The sequence below is a fragment of the Prinia subflava genome, chromosome 4, assembly GCF_021018805.1.
Source record: "Prinia subflava isolate CZ2003 ecotype Zambia chromosome 4, Cam_Psub_1.2, whole genome shotgun sequence".
Classification (NCBI taxonomy): Eukaryota; Metazoa; Chordata; class Aves; order Passeriformes; family Cisticolidae; genus Prinia; species Prinia subflava.
The window spans coordinates 61740829-61766704 of NC_086250.1; the positions used below are offsets into that span (position 1 = coordinate 61740829).

General features: G+C 40.0%; 1 protein-coding gene across 4 annotated transcripts; it reads left to right on the forward strand.

Annotated features, from left to right (window-relative positions):
- The first annotated feature begins 3359 nt into the window (after window positions 1-3359).
- Window positions 3360-25666, forward strand: NAPEPLD (N-acyl phosphatidylethanolamine phospholipase D). Of its 4 annotated transcripts, XM_063396941.1 has the most exons (6): window positions 3360-3429; window positions 3512-3833; window positions 15098-15410; window positions 21634-22280; window positions 23201-23315; window positions 24570-25666. In XM_063396941.1, exons 1-6 carry the CDS (start codon window positions 3360-3362, stop codon window positions 24696-24698), a joined length of 1596 nt encoding a protein of 531 aa, XP_063253011.1. In that variant the 3' UTR covers window positions 24699-25666. The 4 variants fall into 4 exon arrangements, with proteins under 4 accessions (XP_063253011.1, XP_063253007.1, XP_063253010.1 ...); XM_063396937.1 differs by lacking the exon at window positions 3360-3429 and having other exon boundaries at window positions 3488-3833; XM_063396940.1 differs by lacking the exon at window positions 3360-3429 and having other exon boundaries at window positions 3773-4076.
- The last annotated feature ends 210 nt before the right edge of the window (window positions 25667-25876 follow it).

The following is a 25876-nucleotide window of genomic DNA, read 5'->3' on the forward strand; positions in this document are numbered from 1 at the left end:
AGGAAATCTTAGAGCATTCTCATCTTTCTTAGTAAATGTGGACAACTCAGCTGCATCCCAGTTCACATGGTGAAGAAACCTGGCTGTGTGTTTGTCTTTTTTCCTGCAGCCTGGTTTTCATAGAAAGTAAACATTAGAAAGTTGTGTTTGGTTGGATTTAAAAGATGCTCCAAAGGCATCTGTTCTGGTCAGTCAAGGGACCAAGACCTTTGAGCATCTCAACAGTACTAGCTCCTTGCTATTGTTTAAATACTATAAATCCTTACTTACTCATGATAGGAACAGCAGGGGTAATGGGATATGCCTGAAGTAAGTCTAATATAGCCCAAAAGAATTGAATTCCTATAATTTTCTTTAACACCAGTATCTGGATATAGGAAGGAGACTCAAATGAGTTCCATGAATATGGGAAAGAGGCAGAACACAGCAGCATGTGTTATCTGAGCATAAGGCAGCTGGCAGTGGGCAGGTGTACTGGTTGCTGACCCATATGATTACCTGGACGAGCCACAGCATTCTCTTGCCAAAACAGGTCATAGAAGGCATGAGAAGAAGTGGGCTTGGATAGTGCACTGAGAGGGTGAAACTGCACAGCAGTAAATAGAAATTAAGAGGACACCAAGCCTGTTTAAATTTTCATTCTTTCTAGGTGATTTTAGGTTTCTATGCGGCTTTGTCTTTCCACATGTGCTCTGAAAGTATATGAGTAAATATAAAAGAGTAAACAGCAGCCCCAGTTCTTCCACGACCATCACAGGTTTTATTCCACATTGTTATCTGTGGTATTATACCAACTTCAGAATCAAAAATGAGACAGACAGTGAATTCAAACAAGTCCTAGGACCTCCAAACAGGTCCCTTTTTAGCAGGAAATAAACATCTATGAACGTCCAACACTGTCTATTGGATTTTGAAGGGGTTATGTTCATATACATGAGAAGGGAGAGAGTTTTAACACCCTGCAGCTTTACAAACAGCTCCTGTAAAGCATATAGAATAAATGGCTGAACTGACCTGCCACTTCCATGATCAGCTTATCACATTGCATTGCTGCACCTCCACAGTCACCTGGAGATCAATCTGTTGGGACACTGCTGGTGAGAACCCAGGCCTGTGCGCCCTGTGGGCATCCCCTAGGGGCAGTCTCGATGTGCCTGCAGATGCACAGAGCCTGGGACAGCCCCAGCCTGTCCACCATGACTCTGGTGTAACCCTCTTTCACTGGGTAACTTATCATCCAACATGATTGGAAATTCTGCTTGCCTCTGCTGGCAGCAGGTGCCAAAGAAATTTTCTCCCTCAAGTTCCCTCCTGAAGAGGGTGGATACCGTCAGGGTGGCTACTTCTGCACACTGTAATTAGAAGGGCAAGGTTAGGCTTCCTAATTACGTCCCAATATGGGCCAGTTGTGCCAGGGAGGCTTTTACTAGCCTAGCAGAATTTCTTTTGGTGTTAAATTTCTATGCTAGTAAAAATTCCGTATGGCCAATATTAGAGTGATGAAATTTTTTTTGCCAGGGTAGCTTATTTCACTCAGACATCCAGCACAAACTGTTCTAGCAAGTGTGGGTTTTTTTCTGCAATAAACTGCATCTGCACTATAACAGTAAACATCGCCTACTATACAGCAAACCTCAGCCATAAAGGGATTTTAGACTATGATTTGATATTCTAGGATGGAGTGAGAGATGGCACAACATTTTTACTCTGTCATCTAGGAGGATTTTCAATTAAGTTCAGACAGTTTAGTTATAAAGCTATAAAAATTTAACTATAAGAATTTCTATTTTTCTTTTTTTTTTTTTTGCATTAGATTGTGCTTCAGTTACTGGCCCAGACAATGAGTATCTTTCTCTGACACAGCTTATGTCAACCAACTAAATGAAACTTTGTGAAAAAGACATTAACACTGCACTTGAAAAATATAAAAAAATACTGATAAACTTCAGTTGTGAAGAAGGTTAAACCTTTCATCGAGAGAAATTTTATAATCAAGTTAGTCAAGCTGTTCTGCCCATGATTAATGCACTATCTCCAAGGGAAAGACATCACTGCAGATACATACAATTCATTAAATACTAACAGTGCAACTCTAATTAAGATACAGGTTCTTGCATATTAAGCAAATTAAGCTAGTTTAAGGAACTTATCCTTCTAAGTAGTTAATGAAATGGTATAACCCAAAAATTTCAATAAAAAATTATTGTTTCAACTGTTAAATTTCATTGTGAGAGAAAAAGAAATGCACTGACTTCTCAACAACCCCACTCTCCAGTACCTCAGTATTTGTGTCTCTCTGCAGTACAAAGAAGCTCTCATAACTTTTCTACTTTCATAAATAGAGAACAATATATAAGGCCAGTCTGAGTAGTAAAAGTGCATGAGTAGTCACGAGTATATGCCTCTGATGGAAATAATACTAACAAACCTCCATTTCTTAAGACTAGATGCCAAGCAAAAACTTACCTCATGCACAGATGGATGGAACCTTCCTATCTGTTAGTAATTTCTAGCATCCAAGTCCTGCAGGATCCTAACATCATGTCTGGGGAGTATTAAGAGTCAGAGATCCCTGTTCTGGGTTTACACAACTACTTGATATAGTAGTATCCCAAGGGATACAGATATTCCCTTGGGATATCTGGGACTTTTCCTCAGTTCAGATGTGTTTGTGTGCATAAGACATTGAAAAATCAAAACCCACCAAAGAAGCAAGACTAGTATGAGATCTCAACTGGCTCCAGGGAAGAAAATAGTCTAAGATTTCATACTGCTGCTAGATCATACGGGGTGTTTTTCATGTCACACCTACATAGCTTTGTTCTTTGTCCTTAAGAAAATAATATTTTTAAAATAGACATTTATTTCTAAGAACCCAATTCCTCTGGGTTGGGTGCCTCAAAATGCCTCACTTCTCAGCCAACAGTCTGGAAACTTCTGTCAGACGTGAGGGGATGGTTGTAATCCAGCACGTGAAAGGACCTGGACGCGAGTTTTACCTTCCCGAGGCCGTAGGGATACAGGTGCCTGCAGGGTGGGCTGTTCTGCGGGATCGTGGCCTCGCCCGGACAACGCACCTCCGGCGAGTGCCGGTACCTCCGGGGATGGCGGCACTACCCTGGGCTGCTGAGAGAACCGAGCCCAGGAAACTTTTCACGGCAGCACCCAGTAAAAGGAAACTTTTCATCGCAGCACCTGGTGGTCGGAGCCTGCTCGTGCTCTCAAACGGGACTGCAGGCAGCGTTTACCTCCCGTCGCAGCCGGCCAGGAGCACAATGCACGCTTCCCTTTCCCCGGAGCCGAGGGGCAGCCCGGCCTCTAGGGGCAGAAGGTGCCGGCAGCCCTGACACTGTCCCGCCATGGCTCCGGGGCTCCCCGTATCCCTGACACGGCCCCCCGCCGCCATCTTGTTAGCGCCGCCGCTCTATCCACGGTGCGGGGCCGGGCTGTGTGGAGCCCTCTGCCCGCCACGGTGCGGGGCCGGGCTGTGTGATCCCTTCTGCCCGCCACGGTGAGGGGCCGGGCTGTGTGATCCCTTCTGCCCGCCACGGTGAGGGGCCGGGCTGTGTGGAGCCCTCTGCCCGCCACAGTGCGGGGCCAGGCACCGCGGAACCCCTGCTCGCCATGGTGGGGCGCCGGACGCTGTGGAGCTGCTCCCTGCAGCTCGCCGCGCTGCCCTCGGCGGCGGGCTGGTCAGGTGGAACGCCGCAGCCGTTTAATAGCTCCTACCGGAGACCTGCAGAGCCGCCGCCGCCGTGCAAGGGGTGGAGCAGCACCATGGAGGAGGAGAAGGGGGACGAGACTCTTCAGGGGCGGCAGCAGCAGCCCGGGAGGTGAGCGGCGCTCCAGCGGCAGCAGCGCTCTGGGGCCGGGGGTCTCTGCCCCCCTGCCTTCCTCTGAGCAGGGGGGAACCGGACCGAGCCGAGCGGCGGCTCCAGCCCCGTGCCCGTCCGGAGGGGAGGCACTACCCGAGGTGCCGCCGTCAGAGCCCGGCTGGCAGCCGGAGGAGCGGAGCACCTGCTCCGAGCGCGGCAGCGGGGCTGTCCGGACGCACACACGGTACCGGGGCCCCGCCGGTGAGTGTGGGGGGACTGGGCTGAGCCGCGGTGGGAGCGGTGGGAGCGGGGCAGAGCGGGCACCCGCTCGGAAAAGTTCGCGGGTGGGCGGGCGAGGTGCGTGGGGCCGGCGAGCCCGGCTCCCGGCCGGGGAGGAGCAGCACAGCCCGGCTGCACACAGAGCTCGGTGTGTGCCCCTGCCCCGCTCTCTGCCCGCCACCCTGGCTGCGCACAGACCCCGACGGGCGCCAGCTCCAAAACCAGCTGCGTCCGGGGGGATCCTTTCGCACCGGTGAAAGAAACCCTGCAAGAAAAAAGTCCTGCCTTCGCTCCCAGCGCAAGGCTTTCGTTTCTGCCAATTGACAGTAAAACATGCTGCAGCAGCGCTCGGAAAGAAACAAGTTATATAATCACATACAAAAAATCCGCTTCAGAGTATCGGCGGCTTGGAAAGTGTTTTCTTTTGAAGAGGAGTCACGAACAGATGTTTATTGCAGTGAGGGGAGGTTCGCATTGTATAGTGCGAAGTGGAGGATATTAAGGAGGTCATTTAATGTAATTAGTGCAGTCAAATAATCTCAATGATCGTCAATTATCTCTAGCAAGGATTTGGGGAAAGTGTTGAGTGCATGCAGTAAAATTCATGAACTTATGCAGAAATGTTTTTTCTGGTGATGATTATTTCTTCCATTTGCTAAATGGCGATCATGAAGCAAGTTTTTAGTTTTAAAGGAAAGTTCTATTTGTACTTAAGTATTTTTTCTTTATTTTTCAAAATGCTCCGACTAAAGTGGCATCAAAATTAAGGATAGTGGCAGGAAAACCACTTCAGTTTTCTGGCAAAAAAAAACCTTGAAATGAGTATTTTTTTTAATTCATAGTAGCAGCTGTATCAGTTAAGAAAGTAGGAAGGTTATTTTGTAGATAACATTCTGAGGAATACAAGAATATGATTCTTTTTTCTGATTAATTCAAGAATTATTGAGACAGTTGCTTTCAAAATACCCCAAATTATGTCACACTGAAGTGCCTATTATAAAAAATAATGGGAATTTTTAATACCTGGATGTTGGAAAGCCCTGCTTGATTCAGCTTGATGGGGAGTTGTTTTGGTGAGAGGAGGAAGTAAGGGATGACAGTGAAACTGTTCAAATATAAATAACAGTTATTCAGCTTCTGCTTGAAAGAGATGTGAAGTCTTTTTAAGAGGAAGCAATCCATTGTAATTTTATTCATTTGCATTAACTAAGTAGATTTGAGGAACAACCAGGAGAAATATGCTATTTCCTCAGCCTTTATAAGCTCGAGATTGAACAAAAACTGTTAATTCTTCATTCAGATATAGCTTTTAAGTTCTTTTCAGCAAAAAGGAAAGCGATTATTTTGTCGATGATGAGAAAAACAGAAATGCTGCTATATTAATTAGTGTCTTTAAATGTAACACCTGCAGTGAAATTAGTTTTGCTTTCTGTCACATCTCTGAATCCTTTCTTGATCTCCCTTTAATTTTTTTCAGTCTGTTGCTTTATAGGTTGCAGTGTGAGGCCTACTTCTAATACATTCAGAGCCAGGACCATGGAAAATCACTTGATTGCCTTGTGCCTAAAGATTTGAGTAAAAAGAACTTTTCTATAAACTAAGTATTGCACTTAGTTTAAATATTCTTAGAAAATCTAGGACAGAAGTTATGTGTTGTGTACTTTCTGCACGTAACATCTTGGTGTTTAGCAGCTGTACAAGGAGGGGATGGTTTGGATTTGAATAGCCTACAACTGTGCCCAAGCAGATAAACCTGGCAAAGCTGTTCAGGAAAGAGAACTGGGCATTGCTGAGTGATACTGAAAACTGCTGCCTTCATGCCCCACTGTAAAAAACAAAGTTTGATGGGTGAGTGAAAAATTGAGTGTTAAAGAATTTCTGTCAAGAGTTACTTCTTCTGTAACACCTGTTACTGTGGTTGGAGCTGGAAGTCCTACTGCTGGTAAGGTTTATGATAGGCTAACAGGCTTTATTGCTTGAAATATTTGGAAATATTTTTGTCATGCTTTGGACTGGTTTTGAGGGAAGATTTCAGTGATACTCAACTGTTTCTGATGAGAATGTGGTGATAGCCAGGCGTGTCTTTTCAGATGTATTCACATGAAACACTGTGTCTCCTCAAAATACCTAGGTATTTAGGATGGTGCCTTGAAAATTAGTAGTTGGCTCATGTTTGTGCTGGAAGTATGCCTTGATTCTTCCATAAGAAGAAAAACCCAAACCACACAACTTCTAGAATTAACACTTCTGTTGTTGACTAACAACCAAACCACTTTGCATTTTGTTTAGAGTACATGAAGACATTGTAATCTAGAGTTGTGGGGATGGAACCAAAGGCCTTTATATACAGGAAAAAGGGGTGCAATGAAAGACATTTACATATCGTGATGTTTCCAATTTCCTTGAGTATTGATGTTTTGCTTTGTCTCTGTACTGTCCCTTGAAATTTCTTCTTAAAATGAGTGTGTTTCAGTTAATGAACTATAAGGGTGATGTATTGGATGTGTTTTTCTGGCTTGCTGGTGTGAAGTTTGGATGTTCAAAGCTTTCCTTATTTGGAAAGGCTGGTGACCTTTTATCACAGTCAGTGCTGTCATTCCAGGTCTGGTCCAGCCGGGCAGAGCGTAGCGAAAATAGAGGAGCAGGAACAATGGACACCCCAAAAATAAAACTTTAGTGGTGATAAAATAACAAACACAGGGACCACATGGTCTGAAGGGCAACATCCAAAGACCCCGAGGCGTGGCTAACTTAACACTATATAAGGTTACCTGAGGGCAAAGGTTCAATCTCAAATGGGGGACAGGACATGAGTTTATATGTCCAAAGGCCCCAAACCAATGGAGAACAGAACCAGAGACATGACCCATTTTGCAATGTTGCCATTAGCATCCCAATTTCCATATCCCACCTCCCGTGGTCTCAGGTTTATGCTTTCTGCATAACTACCTGGGTTAAGGTATTGTCCATCTCAGCTAGCTCAGTTCCCACAACCTTTTGGTTTAACTTGTGTTCAGGTTGACCTTTGAACAGATTCATTCAAGAAAAGCATCTGTTTCAACAAAAAGAAACCTTTCACTTCCTTCTCTTAGCTGACCTGGAAATTATTTGCTTGGATTTCAAATGTTATAAATAGTTCTGTAAAATCCATATATATGTGGGATGCACGTACATACATAGAGGGAAAGAGACAATGTTGTTAGGACAAGCAAAAGTTGATTTTATATTGAAAAGCAAGTAGAATAGAAAGAATTTAGGGAAGTATTTTAATGTTGCAGAAAAATTACATTGGACCCAGTGTGCTTGGACTTTGAACTGAAAAGAGGGAATCAAAATAGACAAGCCTTTAAATATGAATATAAACAAAATTTTATGACTGTCTATTAACTTAAAAATAAAATGGAGTTCTTGGGTGTTGCTGCACTTCCTGGACAACTGAGGTTTTATAGGGTTTTAAAGGATTATTCTTGGTGTGAGTCTAGAGGAAGTTTGCATAGGTATTTGTTCCATTCTGGCATGGGGAGACAAGGAAAAAGAAAATTAAAAGGCTTAGTAAATGAGCTGGAGATAGCAATTGCACACATAAAAGTGCCAGAGGCTATGATAAATGAACTTTGGATCCTACTTTGCCATGTAGAGCCTATGCATCAAAGCTTTAACGTGATTTCTGAGTGTTTTTATGGAAATAGTTCTTACATTGCCTCTCTAACCAAATACTACAAAGGAAATCAGTTTTCTCCCACAGCATGTTCAAGTGGAGCCTTAATTTCATTATGTGTAATAGCATTTGGGTTTAGTCATATCTAATTGACATTAAGATGTTAGATGGAAAACCTTTACCCTTAGGATGGAATGTGAGCTTGTAATATTTTAAAACATTTTTTTTTTAGTTAAGAAAAATGTATGCTAACAGCTTTAATGGAATCATAACTTAAAATACAAACTCCAAGATGTAGAGGTTGTTAACACACAGGAGTGGCTAAAGTGTGTTTTTTAAATGCTCAGCTTCAAAGTTTGGCACTTTTTTTCTAACAGTAAACCCCATCCTGGCAAGGTGTGCCTCTGTCATTAACTGGAGTCGCATCAGTAACCAACTGAAATAATGAAATACTCGTTTGCATAAATAGTTACACAAGCACAGCTGCTGCCAGAACGCTAAAACTGGGCTCTGGATCCTGTAGCTGGGTTGGTACAAGCTTCATATTTGCTCTTTTGGAAAAGCTTTATTGAAATTCTGTTTAAGTGTGAAGGGCCATCCATGGAGATTGTAGTTGCTGTTGGAGTCCCTGACTTTCCTGTACAGCTGTGTGCATATGCTATCTGCACTTATTTTCCTGTTGATTTAAAAACTGTCTGCGTTTGATTTGTGACCCGGGTATTGTCTTGTGTGCCATAACACAGCTGTAGTGCACAAACCATGCTTCTGTGTGTGTCTGCCTCAGTCCTGCAGAGCAGGTAAGAAAACTTTGATTCCAGCTCTCGTTCTTTCAACATTCTTCCCTATAAATTAGCTAGTCATATGAAACTACTTGTTTAGGGAGAGCAAAGGAAAGCAATTTCCTTTCTGGTGTAGGGAGATTTGACTCCAGCTTTCCTTTGGTGACTGCTTCAGCAACAGCACAGAATTACACTCCTCTTGAGCTTAATCATAATGATAGTCTAGGCTGCTCTTTCAAATGTGATGGCCACAAGCCAAGTTTTGTGTTCTTTTATTCAAGACTGCAGTAAAAGATGAGGGTAGAGAGGAGAAGGATTTCTTTTAAAGGCCTCTACCGCCAAAGAAATTTGCTCCTGAGTCTGTCATCTCTGCTCTGCTGCATGTCCCCTCTGGACAACTGCTGTCATATTGGGGATCACAACCTAAACAGAATATGCATGTAACTAAAGTCTTCTGTCATCTATGGATCACAGACATGTTTGGGGACTACAGAATGCTCATATTGGACAGGGACAACCAACTGGGGCACCTGGAGGCAAAGGGAAAGTAGTTATGTATTGTCCCAGATCCAGGATCTTTATTCAATTGATACAGTGCTCGTAGCTGGTCAGATTTAACCCAGCATTAAGAAATAATTGGCTCCAGGGACTGCTGATGGGCTTGACTCTAAAGCCTGTTTGCATTTGTATCCAGAGGCATGTAAAGGTGTAGCTGATAGGCATGAATAACTTTCTATTGGTTTCGTTCCCCTAATGAATACCAGCAAAATAGAGGTGGAATGTGTAGTTATGGGAGTGGGCTGCCTTGGGGGTGGTAGGGAGCTATTGAATGTGCTTGGTTTCATATTATAATGAATATTATAGTATGAAACATTACTATCTAAGGAGCTAAGCAGAGAGTTGCAGCATCATCAGTACTAAGTGTAAATGAAACCTTGAAAGGGTATAGATTGAAAATAAAATGGTGGGAGGAATTGTTGAACCTAACTTGGTGGTATGAGTAACTGAGTTACACAGTGAATTCTAAATGGAGGGTATTCAATCCATTATTTTTTTAGGCCAGTGCTGGCATAAGTAGTTTTTGTTTACAACAATATATTCCTGTTCTCACCCTTCCCTGTCCTAACCAGTTTGTTGGTATAAACACTTGCGTGGTTGCTCAGTGATGCAGATGAAAATCAAGTGCTTCTCTAGGGATGGTAACATAAGAAGTGACTATAAGCTAGATTAGTTTCTTAAACAGGTCCACCATGTGGAGAAAAGTATTTGTTTTGGCAAGCCTGGGTGAGTAGTGAGGGCAGAAATGGATTTGCTCATGGTAGTGGCTGCTTAAGTAATACAGCTGCTAAAGAATAAGCCTAACAATAGATGACCATGGGTAGATGCCTCACCTTTTTTTTATTTGTAACTAATCATGTTTTTTCCATGATGTCTAAAAGAACTTTAGTTTTTTTTACTGTGGATCCCCGAAGCTAGATAAGAATCATAAAGGACTTATAATTCCATGAGGCTGTTTATGGAGGCAGCTAGTCCTTTTTCTGTTATCAACTCTTTTAATAATTTTTCTCGAATAGTACACAAGGACAGTGTAGAATCAGGATACTTACAGATCTGTTGAATGAAAAATTTGGCAACACTTGTTGTTACTAGGGATTTTTAATGTGATTCAAATAATAGAAATGTTCACAGATCAGCTAATGCAAGCTTGAGATCTTTGTGTGAAATCCTAATAACAAGAGTGTCTGGAATAATTGCTGGTGCAACTGCTGTGCAGAGATAAAAAATAGGTATAGTGAAAGAAAACTTCAAGATGTGTAGCAGTACACAGTTCACAGAGGGCTCAGGTTCTTGTTCTGGTAAGTCTACAATAGTAAGATGGAACAATTTGAAGTACTGCACTATAAAAGTTTAAATGCATTCAGAATTTTCCAGTCTCAAACTGTTCATTAATTAAAGCAGCCAATTTCAGACCTGAAGGAAAAATAAAAGCAGAGCCAAAACTTAGCTGGCAGTCATTTAATAGTAAAGCTTGTGGGAGCCAATTACTTACATGGTCCCTAGCGTTTGCAAATACCTTTCCTTCTAACTGAAACAATTATTTCAAGCCAAAATGCATGTTTTTTGCAGTCATTAAAAATATGTATAATGAAAGAAAACTTCAGAGTTGTCTAGGTGTATATGGAAAAAGCTCAGAGTCCTGTTTTGGTAAGGCTGCAGTGGTGTGAGTTTGTTGGGAATTGTGTGCTGTCTCCTCTAGGTGATCATTAGTGCAGCCTAGTTCTGGATGTAGTTTACACAGAGAGACTGATTAGAAATGAACCAAACCCTTTAATTCAAAAAAGCAGAGAAATTAAGGGTATTTGAGAAGCTCTGGAATGTTTACCAGGCAATTGCAAAGTTTTGGGGAAGTTGTGTTCCACGAAATCATAGCTTCATAGTAATTCTTAAACTTTCAGGCCTATGGATTTTTAAATAAGGACCACATTTCTGTGTAGAAAAGAAGGATAAGTCTGTTTTGGCCAACTTGATGCTTAGTAGCATGTTGTGCCTGGCTCTGATTAGTAGGGGGAACAAAATCCATTTCATTTATGGAGCAGCAGATGTTAGAGGAGACTGTATGGAAAAGGTGAAGACAATAGATTTGATGCCTACATTCAAGTAATTTGGATTGAAGCTCTGCTGTGTTTAAAAGATTATTTAAAAAGAAAAGCTTTAACGGCAGAGTGCTTGTAATTTTATTGTATCCTTTTTCAAACCTTCTTTTGAAAGAGTATTAAAATATTTAGCTAAATTTTTGTTATTTTCCTAAATAAACACAAGGCTCAAAGCCAAAATATTTGTATCCAAATTTTCAGTTAAATAAGCAATGCTAAAATAAACCATTTACCCAAAACCTGTTGTCCTAAGGGCTGTATCTGGTTTACAGGTGTAAACCAGTTTAGTGGGATGTCAGACATGGATTTTTCATGCCATGTCTTGCCAGATCTATAACTTTGCTCTTCCTTTGTGGATTATGAGGGGTGCCTTAGTATTTGATGTTGGAAAACCTGATATGTGAGCTCTGCATTTTGATTCATGTTAGACTTTGTCTTATTCATCAGCCACTGGTGTTCTTCCCCTCTGTCTAGAACACCTTCTGGCCTTGTGGATTTGGCATGACTAATCGTCTTTAGGAGTTTGTGTGTATTGATCTTCTAAATTCAGTATTGATCTTCTGAATTCAGATTTCCTCTTCTGAATTCAGTTGAAAGCAAAGCATCTCTGAGGACAGAGAGAGAGTGGTTGCCTTGTGTCTCTCCTGGGCCACTCTTACAAACAGTGACAATGCATGTGCCCTCTGTTGGGGGTAAGTTGCCTCATCCTCAAGGATGGCTTCCATTTGCCAGGAAAGCTGTTTAAGGATTTTAAGTAGAATAGTAGTTTTTCTCTATGTTTAAAAGTATGAAAAGATTTCATGTAGAACTTTACATAATAATAAATTTTCACCAGGGATATGATCCCTCTGTTCCTCCTAAGTGAACAGAACTCTACTCCAGTTTGATTTTTCTCTCTCTATAATAGCTCATCATTTTTACTGCCATTCAAGTGCTCAAATTAGTTTTTCAAGTGCCAAACTATTATTTTTGAGTGGGAAAAATTTAGGAAAGCTGGCAGAAAAAATCAACTGATTTCTAGTTGGGTATTTTCTATTATTTAAAGTATACCTGCCAGATCTCCTTATCTGTAGAGGCTTTCTTTTGCAAAAGTGTAAGAATCTCCATGGACTATTGGTTGAGTTTGGACTAATTGGTTGAGTTTTATTTTAAGCTAATGATTTCTAGCTTTCAAGAAATTATCATCTTCCTCTTCTATATAAGAAAACTATGTCATGAATATTGTAGGATATATTTAACCAATTTAAATGGAACAGAAATGATCCGGCAAGATTGATACTTCAAAGGAATCTACAGTTCATCAGGAATACTTTATCTGATTGTGAATGTGTCCCTTTCTTATGCATGTAGAAGGTTTAAAGAATTCTGTGAGCACTGAGGGCTTTTATCCCTTTAGTTGCTTATGGAATACTAATGAAAGTAATGTATGTGCATCATGTGGAAAATATGTTGGCAGACAGATAGATACTTGCAGTGCCTTAAATGCTTTGGCATTGTCTTTGTTTAATCAGTATAGTTGCTCCCTGCTTCCCCTAGGGGTTTATTCTTTCAGAATAAGATCAAAGGTTTATATGAAGGTTTAAGCAAAAGTAAAAATCACCTATTTTAGAGATGAATGAATAGATAAACAGAAGCTTAAAAATAAAACTTTAGGCACCCCAGTCTCTAATACAGAATGTCTTGTAGTAGCAATAATTATGGTAGTTATATATATTTAAAAAATTAGACATCTGAGATGTTAAGAAAATAATTTCCTGGAATTAAGTACCTATCTGATTAAAGTTTTGTGATTTGTTTTCATTATGCTTTCTAAAAGAGTAGCTGTTTTATGCTGTGTCTGTGTGCTTTGCTAAATTAATAAACTGACTTGGCATTGAAAATGCTCTTTGAGGAATGCAAAAGACAACCCCAAATCCTTAAGTTAGAGTTACAATATCCAGTGCCATTTTCTGAGTATTCTGTCTGCCTTTTTGTGGTACCAATTCCTTGTGTTACCATTTATGTCTGCTTAAAATGCTATAGCGCGAGTTGAGTGTTTCATTGAAGGCTGATTCTGGTAAATGTTTAGTGGAATCAAGGAAAAAAGCCTACATAAATCAACAGTTAAATTTAAATTATGATGCAGATATGATATCCTAATGCTAAATAGGAAATACATAAGTGGAGTGGTTTCAGTAAAACTGCAGGGAAACAGGAGTACAAAGCAATTACATAAAATAAGATTGTGACCAAGGTAAAAAAACAATTCTATCAGCCATGTTTTCTGAATGCCGTTCATTCTTTTTTATGGGAAATGAATTTTGGTGTGTTACTATTTTATCTCTACTGTGTGGCACAATAATGGTTATTTTGTTAAGGAAATGTCACAATATTTATCAATTGATGTATTCTTTGCAACTGATACCATACTTAGTGTTTAGTCATCAGCTACTGCTGAAATAGCAGAAATGGACTCTGCATTTGAAGTTGGAGCATCATCAGCAAATGCGTTTGGGTTCAGTTTGCTGACACGTGTCATAACTTCACTGAAATGTTGCACTGAACAATATCTTTAATTTTCCCTGTGATTGAGCTTACAGAGGGGCAGAGTGAGTTATGCAATTTCTAAGAAACCTGTGAGCTTCAGTTCTGTTCTCTGACAATGCTGTTTGCATGGTCTGGCTTGGCTGCATCAGCCCAGTGCTTGGGAGTGTACAGCTGAAGTCTGAGTATTTGAGTTAGTGGAACAGTAGATGGGCCAGAACATGTGGTGGAGAGTTTTCCACAGGACAAATTTCACAATTAATAACTAAAAATTATTCCTGCACCTAAACTGTAAATAGTACAGCCTGTTCATTACTAGTCATCTTCCAGTTTTAATCAAGTAGAATTTTTAGGTGCCAGAAGGTGTACACTCATTAAAACAGTAACCATTTTTTTTAAGCTAACAGAAGAGTGTTTTTACTTTCAACATTTCAGTTGAAAGTAAATACAGAAATTGAAGCATTTAGATTCAATTGAATTACTTTGGCAACTTCTAAAATAAAATAGGGATATTTTGGTTTTTCTGGATATAATTTGATTATATTTGTAAGTCTGAAACATTTAAGTGCAGTTTGGAATAAGAGATTCTGACTACTAAGTTTGTAGTTTTCTAACAAATGTACCAGAATGGTGATTTCACAGAAATAAGTTTTTCTCAGTTATTTCCTCACTTTTCTATATTTCACGATGGAATTAACAATCACTGTTGCAGCTGTGATTTAAAATATTTCAATTTCCTGTGGCCTTTCACCAGTCAGTTTAGTTAAATATATCAAAATTGTATTTGAAAATTGTTATTTACCTTTATTGTAATAAACTTTTCATTTGTTTTAGACAAAATACAAAACAGTACCAAATATCTTTTGTGTTCTAAGTTTCCTGCATGTGTGTTGGTATCAGTAAAGTGTTAGTGATGCTACACAAGGCTGCTGGATTTTACTACAAAACTAAGTCACTATAGAGGCAAATGCTAAGGTGCAGTATAGTTCCAGTGTCTCTTGCATAGACTTGCAGGATCATATTACATCAGGCACTAAATGTCATAAGTTTCAAGAGGAATGACTATTCTTCCAAAATGTAAATTAATGAACCCTTCCCCCTCCCTTTTGCAGTTGATAGATAATAGTGTTAGTATCTGAAGCTATGCATTCCAGGGAGAAATAGTCTGCCTGAACTACACAGAGTCCTCATGTCTGCTTGCCTCAGCATGTTTTTGAAGTCTTTTGTGTAATAGCAACTGTTTTAAAAGTATATTTTGTTGACAAAAAAAATACAGTTGTTCATAAAACAAGAAAGGCAAGCTTGTTTCTAATGTCTGTGAGAACATTCATTTTTCTGAATGTTGATGCTAGAGCAAGAAAATACTGATTAATCTAAAATTTGATTTAGTTCTCCTGGAAAAGGTATGGATAAGAACACAGATGAAGAGCAGCCTTCAACTGCCTGTAACCAGTACCCTAAAGAAGCAGTGAAGAAACGTCAGAATTCGGGTCGAGGTTCCGGGGGCAATGATTCTTCCAAGACCTTCAGAAAAAGCTTCAGACTGGACTACAGACTAGAAGAGGATGTAACTAAATCAAAGAGAGGCAAAGATGGGAGATTTGTCAACCCGTGGCCAACATGGAAATCACCAACCTTCCCAAACTTTTTGAAATGGTCCTTCATGGAAAAAGATAACAGCAACGTGCCACGCTCAAAGCAGGTGAATACTTCCATGTTTTACTTTTGTGATTAAGACTGCTTTTACCTCTGCTCTGCTAAATAAAATAGGACAGTTTCTAGCTAATACTCACCAGGCATCTTCTGGAGACTTTTTTAAGTCTTACTTTTCTGATTTTATTGACATTTAATTCTTTTCAAAAGGTGAGTTAATACTTTCTACCTCTTTAATTTTTGTCTCCTCATTAGTTCTACACACTTTAATTTATACATCTCAGTTTATATTTATATTAAAAAATTGGCCCCCTAGCTCAGTCATAAACCAGTTACAGCCATTCCTTTTTAATAGGTGTTGCCTTATGAAGCATTCTATTAACTTAATTTGTGTATCATGAAATAGCTTAATTCATGACATATCTAGTTTTTAAAATTTCCTCTTTTTTCTAGATGGCAATTTAATACACATGTTGCATCTCTTGCATGAAAATGTAATAGTTTCTGTCACCTACTTATGAAATTACTTACAAATGTGGGGGTTTTTGTTTCAGTACACCAGGAGAAAAAATTGCATATGTTAAAACTAACCTGAGCAAGTACTTGTACTGAAACACTTAAAGTCCAGTGCCAGTTTACTGGGTAACACTGTTATTTGTTCTTGGTGAAATGCTTTTGTCAGGCACTGTATATAAAGGAGACAGGAGAAGCTTCTTTTCCATGAAGAGTAATGGATACTGGAAAGCCATGGGTTATCTTTATGGTCACAGGAGGTATGAAGATGACCAAGTTTTGACAGAATTACTTCTCAGTGCATTTCTGCTGCGTTGACTGTACTTCAGAAAAGCTGTGCTGACAGGTGCACAACCAAGGACAGTATTTGTTAACAAGCAGGTGTTAATAATGCTTTTAAGCATGCAGGAAGGTATGCACAAGCTATAAATCTCACAGCCAGTATTTAGTAAAGAGCTTTCCATTTTGTCTTACCTGAATTACCTGTGAAGGAAGGAATTCTATCAGTTTTATGGACAGGAAAGCCACATTAGGCATTAACACATGATGGTCAGAGGTTTGGGGATGTTTAAGGAACAAATAACCTTGGCTGTAATTTAGTAATAAATAATTTGCCATCAAAAAAGGGGTTTTTTCATTCAAGAGAGGGGGGGATGTGGGAAATGGATTTGTAGAGAATTCTCAAAGCCTAACAGAAGGCTCACGTAGTATGCATCTGTTTGCAAACTCTGAGATAAAATATGCTGACTTAGAAAGGCCATGGAATAGGACAGACATTGTTGAGACAGAAATGGAACTAGAAACAAGTTTCAAATTATGACCTTGGAAATAGACTAGATATTTTTGAGAAATAGAATATGGGAGATGTATTGTAGTAGGACACACAAGGGGTATTTTTAGATGATTGGCTTACAAGGCATTAGCAGCATTGTTTGGCAAAAGCTGATAGGCCAAGAAACACACATAATGTATTGTAATTGGGAAATAGTTTGGCTTTTGATTTTGATGGCGTGAACTGTAACATCTATACTGTCTCATCCTTCACATGAGACTGAAAATGGAATAAAAGTCTTTAAACTGCCTCTCAAGCGCTCTGGGTCAGAAAAAAGGGATAATCTGAAAAGAAAGAAGCACAGCAAACTTGTGTCGGTCTTGGGATCCCTTGTAGCAAGGTACTTTTTATAATTTGGTGTTTTCCTTGTGGTGACAATGGTTGTGTCAGTGTGTACAGCTTTCTAGATGGTGTGCTGGCCACATTTTCAGGAAATTCAAGCCTGGATGTTTTCGGTTGCCTGTGACCACTGCCCTGCTTGGTATGTGTAGAGCAGGCTACCTGTCTTCCCAGTGCCAGGCAGAAACCTGAGCAGTGACTGAAGTCCCTCGAAGGCAATGCTGAGTGTACTGTGGAGTGCAGAACTGCAGCACTCCCCTTTAATTTACAGTTTGTCCTTACAAAAAAGGGTAATCACAAAGAAATTTACAAGGCATCAGTTGAAAAGCCATCTCTCTGACCCAGCTGGGATTAACTGTGGGCTAATTTTATTTTTTGCATAGGAAATCTGTTAATTAAGTACTTAGGCAATTATTCAGGAGTTTGTGAAGTAAATCAGAAACAGAAAAACCTAGATAGGGATCAATGAAATGCACTTCTGGCGTCCTCAGCCATTTTGATGCTTGTTTCAACCAGTTTTGTTCCACCCCTGAATCAGCCTGTGAAGTGCATCTGAGCTTGTTTAAAATTCAGACCAAGGGCTCCATACCTTATTTATCACTGCTAGATGGCACGTCCTTTGAGCAGACTCCTGCTTCAGTTTCCACACTGAGCGAGCCTAGTGATGCCCTGCCATGCTGGGCAGGTTCAGTTAATCTGTACCAAGTGCTTTGTGTATGTAAAAATGAGTATATCATCCAGGGTATGTGCTTGTGCTTCACTGTGGAAAAGCTATATGCATTATAATCATGCCTTCACAATGAGCCCACATCATTATCCAGAATGCATGGACTTCTTGTATTTTCATTAGAGGCTTTATTAATAACTTTGTTCAGTGCTGTTGGAGGATCTTTAATTATTAGTTGTTGGCTCTGCAGTTTAGATTGTTCTCATTTCTGTAAAATCCTGTGGCATTCCAGTATGCACTAAGCACCAAAAATCCCAAGCTAATCAGCTAGTCTTACCAAAGCCTGTCATGTGTTTTTTCTTGCTTTGCATTAGGAAGGAAAGAAGAACGGGGAGGGGGGAAGGGACAGAGCAGGAGGAATTTTTGTAGTACTTGAGTAATGAAGACAAGACAGTATTAAGCACATTTTACTTCTGTTGGTAGCTGATTTGACATAATTGCTGTATATCAAAAATCTGTTATAATTCTTCTAGTTTTAATATGTTTCTAGTTAGTATGACATGACAAAATGTATTGTAGCAGGATAAAATTTCCATGAGATACATATTTCATTCATTGTATTGCTTTATCCTGTTGTGTGAGTTTTAACTATTTCATGTGAAGTATACTGCTAATAGAATTTGTGTTTTAGTTTGATATCTTATGGGCTGAGTATTGTGCATTGCTTTAAAAGGTGATTTTGGTGTGCTTTTGTAAAATACAAAAAAAAAAAAAAAAAAACCAAAACAAAAACCAAACAAACAAAAAAAACCCACCAAAACAAACAAACAAACAAACCCAAACAAACAACCCCAAGCACAAATCACATACACTGAGAAGTAATGTTTTGGTGTGATTTACCATGATAGTTCAACAAGATGCCTGGTTTCCAGTCTCAGCCTCTGAAGAATAATTGATTTGGATCAGAGAGCACAAGCCTTGTACCAGATCTTCAAGTTACACTGCCTTTGTGTTCTTGGTTTGTCTTGAACTTTTGTTCATGGAATTTCATTTAAATAGGTCAGGATAGCAGTTGTTCGGGCTGTGCTCTTTTCTATCAGTCTTCCTGTCTGTGTGACTTTTACAAATGCCTTTTACAGTGATTAGTTCTACCTTTAAATCAACTGTTGTAAATACTCGATAGCATCAAGCCCAGTGACACCCCTGTAAAGCCTTTATTAGTAGTGCAGTTGTGTTGTGGCTTTAGGCAGCCAGGTCCCAGTCAGCTGCTCACTTCCCCCCCTCTACTGCTTGCACCCCAGTGGAACTGAAAGGGGAAAATTCAGATAACTTGTGAGTTGAGATAAAGACGGTTCAATAGGTAAAGCAAAAACTGCATGCACAAGCCAACTAAGAAATTTATTATCTTTGCATGGGCAGGCAGGTGTTCAGCCATCCCCAGGAAAGCAGGGCTGCATCCCATGTAGCAGTTCCTTGGGAAGACAAACACCATTCACTCTGAATGTCCCCCACCTCCTCCTTCTTACCCCAGATTTTACTGCTGGGTGCAATGTCATATGGTGTGGGATATCTCTCTGATGGGTTGGGCTCAGCTGTCCCAGCTGTGTCCCCTCCCAGCTTCTTGTGTGCCCCGGCCAACTGGCTGAGCTGCTGTGTAAGCACTGCTCAGCAAAAGCTAAAACATCCGTCTGCCATCAGCACTGTTTCCAGCACAAATCCAAAACATAGCACCGTAGGTGCTACTGGGAAGAAAATTACCTGTATCCCAGGTAAAACTTGGTAGAATATGTCTGAGTCCCACTTAAAAACTGATTGATCACATCTGTCAATTGGCCAGTTCCTCATCCATTTAATATTGTTTATTAATATTGCATAATGATAATTAAAAACCCCTAATTTGTGCCAAATGTCAGCAAAAATAAGTGAATTCATTTAGTTCTGAGAAAATTTGTAATCTAACTCTAAAACCAGCTACTTAAAAGAAACATTTTCAATAAAAAATGTACCAACTGACCTAAATTGCATTATGACAATTTATTAAGTTCTATGTCTGAGTTTCATTTCTTTGATATAATCTGATTTGTTGACTTAACCATATGTAATTTGTTGGTTTGTCCTAATTTCCATTTTTGAGTATCTTTTTTTTTTTAATTAAATGTCACAGTATAATGCTTCTGTGGTTCAGAGTTCTGTGGCCATTGTTGTTGCCACGTACTTAGAGAAATAGAGATAAGAAAATGATGATTCTTTCTTGGAGAAGCAGCCTTTTATCTCAGTCTAAGACTCCTACTTTTCTTGTATGAACTAAGGGGTTCTAGCCTTATATTCAGCTGTATAGAGAGTTATCTATTTCTCATTCCTAGAGACAGTAATGAAACTTCTTCAGTAAACATGTCTTGTCCATTAGCTCTCAGAAAAAGCAATTTCATTAATATTTTATTATTTAAAGCAGAATTGCAGGGGGATGGAGATGTGTGTGCTTTGTTTTTCCCAGCATATGCCTTCCAAATCAATAAAATATTGTGGAGAAAGTAACTTCCCTGAAGCTGTCAGGACTGGTTTAGCAAGGCAGCTCCCGGAGTCCTGAACTGTCACAGCATCAGCTGGACTTTTAAAGGAGCACAAGATCAGCTCTGTATAAACTCACTGGTGGTGCTAATCTCCGCTAGGCTGAGAGAATGAGAGCAGCAACCATGGCAGACAGAACTTGATTTGGAACCAGAAGTGCTGGGACATTTGTGTTTATGAGGGAGAGGAGTGTCAGGAGTCTAGAGGCTGCCCTAGCACATGAAAATTCTTCTAAAGCAAAGTGAGGAGTTCACACCATAAGTGTTTGGGAGGAGAGCATTAGCCGCATTGTGGCCAAGATGGAGATGGCCAGGAATTCTGAGGAGACTGGTTGGTTGGTTGGATCTTTTCATAGGAAAGCTCTTACTTATTACACATAAAACTTCTGCATCAGCACTCGAACCAAACTGCAGCGAAGAGCATAACTCTGGTTCAAACTGAGAGACTGAGTGGTGGTTGGGCAGTGAGTTTCAGTTGGTAATGTTCAGCTGTGCCCTCCTTTGTGCCAACTTGAGGATACACACAGAGTCAAATTTGAGCCAATCAAAATCAGAGCTGTGTATTTTTTACCTCTGGATTAATGTTAAGCAAGATCAGTTCTCTGACCTGTCGTACTCAAGTAGGGACTGCAAAACTTGTCAAGCTGGAATAAGAGAGGAGGTGGGGGAGCCTTTTCATAACCTAGCATATCAAAGTACCTTAAGGTTTATCTTAAAAATGATTTTGGTTTTTATGAATGTTCATTAAATTATTGGCATGATGGGAAGGAAGAACTGTAATAGTTAACATTAGCCAAATGAGGTTAACCTTTGTGTGCTGCTTCTGCATGTAGTGAGGACAGAGGTCTGAAAAAACTAGCAGAGCTTTTGTGGAGTGTTGCTGGGTAACATGGCATTTTCTTTCATCTGTGACTTACTTGTGCTAGGACTTAAGAGGATGCATCATTTAGTTGCATAAACTAAACTTGAGTATTTGTTAAGTAGCACTCTGTGTGTGTGTATACATATTCCTTTTCAGGTGGAGGAATCCCTTCCTGGGATGCTGTTAGTGCCTTGCAGTGCTTTCATTGCAATGCCCCCACACTCTTATCAGGTCTCCTGGCCTGATGGGATACTCTCTTCTCTTTCTTGACAGAGAAGTGTAAATATTGCAAAAACCTAAAATTAAATTAGGAGGAAGTAGCTGGGAAAATGGACATTAAAAAGGCATCTAGTGTATGCTGCAGTTCTCTGCATAAGAGCATAAAAAAAGTACGAGTCTTGACTGTATTGATTTGTGCCTTGTATGCAGTTTTTGTTTGATGGCCAAGTACATTCTGAAATCTCTCATGCATATTGTGTTCTTTATTGCCAGGAACTGGACAAAGAACTTCCAGTGTTACAACCTTACTTTGTCCAAACGCCAGAAGACGCTGGGAAGACAGGAGCTGGAATGCGAGTCACGTGGCTGGGACATGCCACAGTTATGGTGGAAATGGATGAACTGGTGTTCCTCACTGACCCAATCTTCAGCCAGAGAGCCTCCCCTATCCAGCTGCTGGGTCCCAAGCGCTTCCGAGGGCCCCCGTGCACGGTGGCGCAGCTGCCCAGGATCGACGCGGTGTTGATCAGCCACACGCACTACGACCACCTGGACTACAACACCGTGGCGAGCCTCAACGAGCGCTTCGGCAGCGAGCTGCGCTGGTTCGTGCCCCTGGGGCTCCTGCAGTGGATGCAGAGATGTGGCTGTGAGAATGTGATTGAACTGGATTGGTGGGAGGAGAACTGTGTCCCTGGTCATGATGCGGTGACTTTTGTCTTCACTCCTTCCCAACACTGGTGCAAAAGGACTGTGACAGATGATAACAAGGTTCTCTGGGGCAGCTGGTCTGTCTTGGGACCTTGGAACAGGTTTTTCTTTGCAGGAGATACTGGATATTGTTTTGCTTTTGAACAAATAGGTAAAAGGTTTGGACCTTTCGATCTTGCAGCCATCCCCATTGGAGCTTATGAGCCAAGGTAGGAAATTCAGAGTTTGAGCAAAATATGTAAATGAAATTATATACTGATGGAAAAAAAATACACCCAGAAGTTAGAACTATAGGTGTATTTTATTAAAGAGTATGTGTATGTGTGATTTTTTTGGAGCTTTTTCTTCAGACTTAAGGACAGCAGTCAGAGCATGAATCATCAGTCTTTCTTCCCTTAAAAATGTTAAGTAAAAATCTGGAATTACGCTTTGCTTTTTTTCCTGAAACAGCATCATTTAATCCAGCCCATTCCAGTGTATGTCATTTGCTGCATTTTTCTCTAGCTTCAGTGTTTACCCTGGTTTTGCAACTTACCTGGAGACAAAGATGACTTGGTTATAGAGTGTGAAAGATCTGTTTGCTCAGGAGAGCAAGCTTTTCTCCTTTTGGAGAAAACATTTAGATTATAGTACTCATATAATGCTGGAAGGGAAGCATGTGTGGGCTGGGAAAAAAAGATGGGAGTCCAAATAGCATGGTAAAAATTTGGTATCTTTCAAGAATTGCCAGGTTCTCTCTTCTGTTTTGCCTGTTCCCTTGGGCTATCTCTGAAGCACGCACTTCTTGGTGTGTACTGCTAGCACGAAATTTTTTCAACAACGGATTTGAAGTTTCAGCCTTAGTGCCTCAAATTACTTAGCACCAGTAATGTGTCCTTAACCTATTGAAAATAGAGATAAGAAAAAATCCTTCAAAAAGAGAGTACAGTAAATGAAGCGCTGTTTGATGGGTATGTTGGTATATGTTAGTTTCCTGATCTTGAGTGTTCTGTATGTTGCCCAGATGTACATACTTATGAATTTTCGATTAGGTGAGCATGTATTTTTTTTTTTTCTTTGCAATGGAAGGAAAGGAGAAATCTTGGACTGAATTAGGTGACATAAAAAAAGTGGTTTTTCTTTTTGGTAGGTGGTTTCTGAAATACCAGCATGTGGATCCTGAAGAAGCAGTAAGAATCCATATCGATGTTCAAGCAAAGAAGTCTGTAGCAATTCACTGGGGGACTTTTGCTTTAGCAAATGAGGTAAATTGCAACACTAACCATGAGTTCAGATTTCCAAGGACTAGACAGTCATTAGTGAAGCTTTGCTTGTGCAGTTTAACCCACATATCTCTAAGTGTAAACTTAAAATATGAACTTTGTATGAGTGAAAAGTTACTCTATATACTGCTGTTCAAAACAATGCTTAGCTTTTCCTAATCAATTACATTAAATATTTCCATGATTAAGAAAGTACAGAGTTATTGAAGCAAATGTGGAGCATTTCTGATATCCAGATGCTGAGGAACATTACAGATGAGGACACATGCAGTGTTATGCAGTTATGCATTACATTATGCAGTAATAAAAAACAAACAGAGTGGTGCATCACTTGGAGATAGGAAGAACTGCATGCTTGTATGTCAATACATTATTTATTAATTATGTCTGTCTAGTAAATATATAAACAGTAATTTTAATAGTTAATTCAAATTTAAAACTAGAAAGGATATTAAAAAATTGAGCTGAGTTTTTGATATATTTTTTTAAATGTTTTATTCCCTTACACCCCCCTTCCTCCCCAAGCCCACAGATCTAATAAGAAGGTTACTCAGATACCTTCACAGCAACTGAAAATGCAGTGAATAGGAAGCAGCTACATCTGCTTTGATATTGTCTGGTACTGGTTTTACATCAGTTGCACCACTTTATCTCGTAATTCATTCCTGACAGTGTGATCGCCTGATCTGTCAAATGTTCTATCGCGTCTGTGCTCCCTCCGCGGCAGAGCACGGAGGGAGGAACGCAGGACATTTGGACAGAACGTTTCCCGTCCCCGGTGTTTCCAATAAATTGTGTTACTAGTGCTCGCGGTATAAATGTTACCGTGTATTTCGGAGCACAAACAGACGATTACTGCTGGGCGATGCCTTTCGGAAATGTAAGCAGCACACCGCGGTGACTCGGGGGCCGGAGCCGAGCGTTCAGCCGGGCCCGCCGGCAGCGCGGGTTCACAGAGCGCGGAAAGCGCCGGCTGCTGGCGGCCAGCGCTGCCTCCGGCGGCGTCTGCTGCTGCACTGGAGGCCACCGAGCTCGGGCCGACAAGTTACGCCTTGCTGGTTACTCTGCAGCTGTAAATCAGCGTTCTTACCGTTAAAAAACTTAAAATGAACCCACACACTTTAATTTGACAAATATCCTTCTCCTCCCCTCGTTTTTTAAAGCAGTTATTTTTTTCCCCCTCAAAAAATGTGGCAGTGGTATCTTTTCCCTCACATTATTCTAATTTTTTTTCAGTATTACTTGGATCCTCCGATTAAGTTGAATGAAGCTCTCGAAAGATATGGCTTGAAAAAGGATGACTTCTTTCTCTTACGCCATGGAGAATCACGGAATTTGAATACAAATGACCGGTTTGAAAACTGACAGTGTCACTTGCGGTTTGATTTGAACTAGCAATTAATGTTACAATACTAACATAGCCTACGTACACAATAGACTTCTGCAGATTGAACTGGATTTCTAAATGCCAGGCTTGCCAGTTTCAGAACTAAAGCTTGCATACCAATTTCATGACAAATTTTACTAGTTACATTGTTTATAAATTTAGAGAGGTGATCTAAAAGTGGCTTATATATTAAGTGTTGTCTGCAAACTTGCTCTGATGTACCCCACTGATAAAAAAATAATTTTTTAAACTCCTCTTCTTACCTGCAAGAGCAATAATAAACTTCAGCACAGAACATATCCTTGGGATTAATGGCTGACTTGAATTTTTCATTGTTAGACTGTCATCTCCCACTTTTTAGTCTTCAGGTTATGCCCTGTACCTTGATAGCTTCACTGTATGTTTTGTGGGGTGAAGTCTTCCAATACAGCTGTGTTGTTAAAGCACAAGCATGGTAAAATTGTTTCACTCTTCATTGTCATGTATTAATGAACCACAAAAGCTGAATTTTACATCAAAGAAATGTGCCTTTTAAAGAGAGACATAATTTAATATTGCATCATGGATGTGTTAAACTAACTGCTGGCCAGAGTATCTGCACATTACTATTGTTTTACTATTGTTTTGTCTGTGTTTTTAAGTTAGGACTGAATGTGTCAACTGCAGCACATGAAGTGGAAAAACCTCTTATTGTCGCTTGTCCTTGCATTAACTCAGCCTTTTTCTAAGTACCTTTTATTTTCCTCTTTGTCTTTTTTTTTTTTTCTTTTTTTCAGTAGAAAGTCTTAAGCAAGGGCTGTGGTATTTTTTCTAATAGCTTCCCTATAATTTTAAAGTTGAATGAGAGATTACAACATTGTTCAGTGTTATAAAACTTGGCCAAATATATCTGTATCAAATTGTCTTGCTAATTTACAGAATTAAAGCCTATTGTTGCCAATAAAAAGGGTTGGTATTCTCCTTCATCATTTCATGGCAAATCGTTTTGTTTATGATTTCTTTTGGTCTGTGGGATACGTGGGTTGGTTTGGGGGTGTTTTTGCTCTTGCTGTACATTTTCTTTTCATATTCCACAAAGATAAATATACGTAAAAAAGATTTAAAGACAAATTTCTGGCAACTAATTAAAACCAGTCATTGAGATGTCATGGTAGGA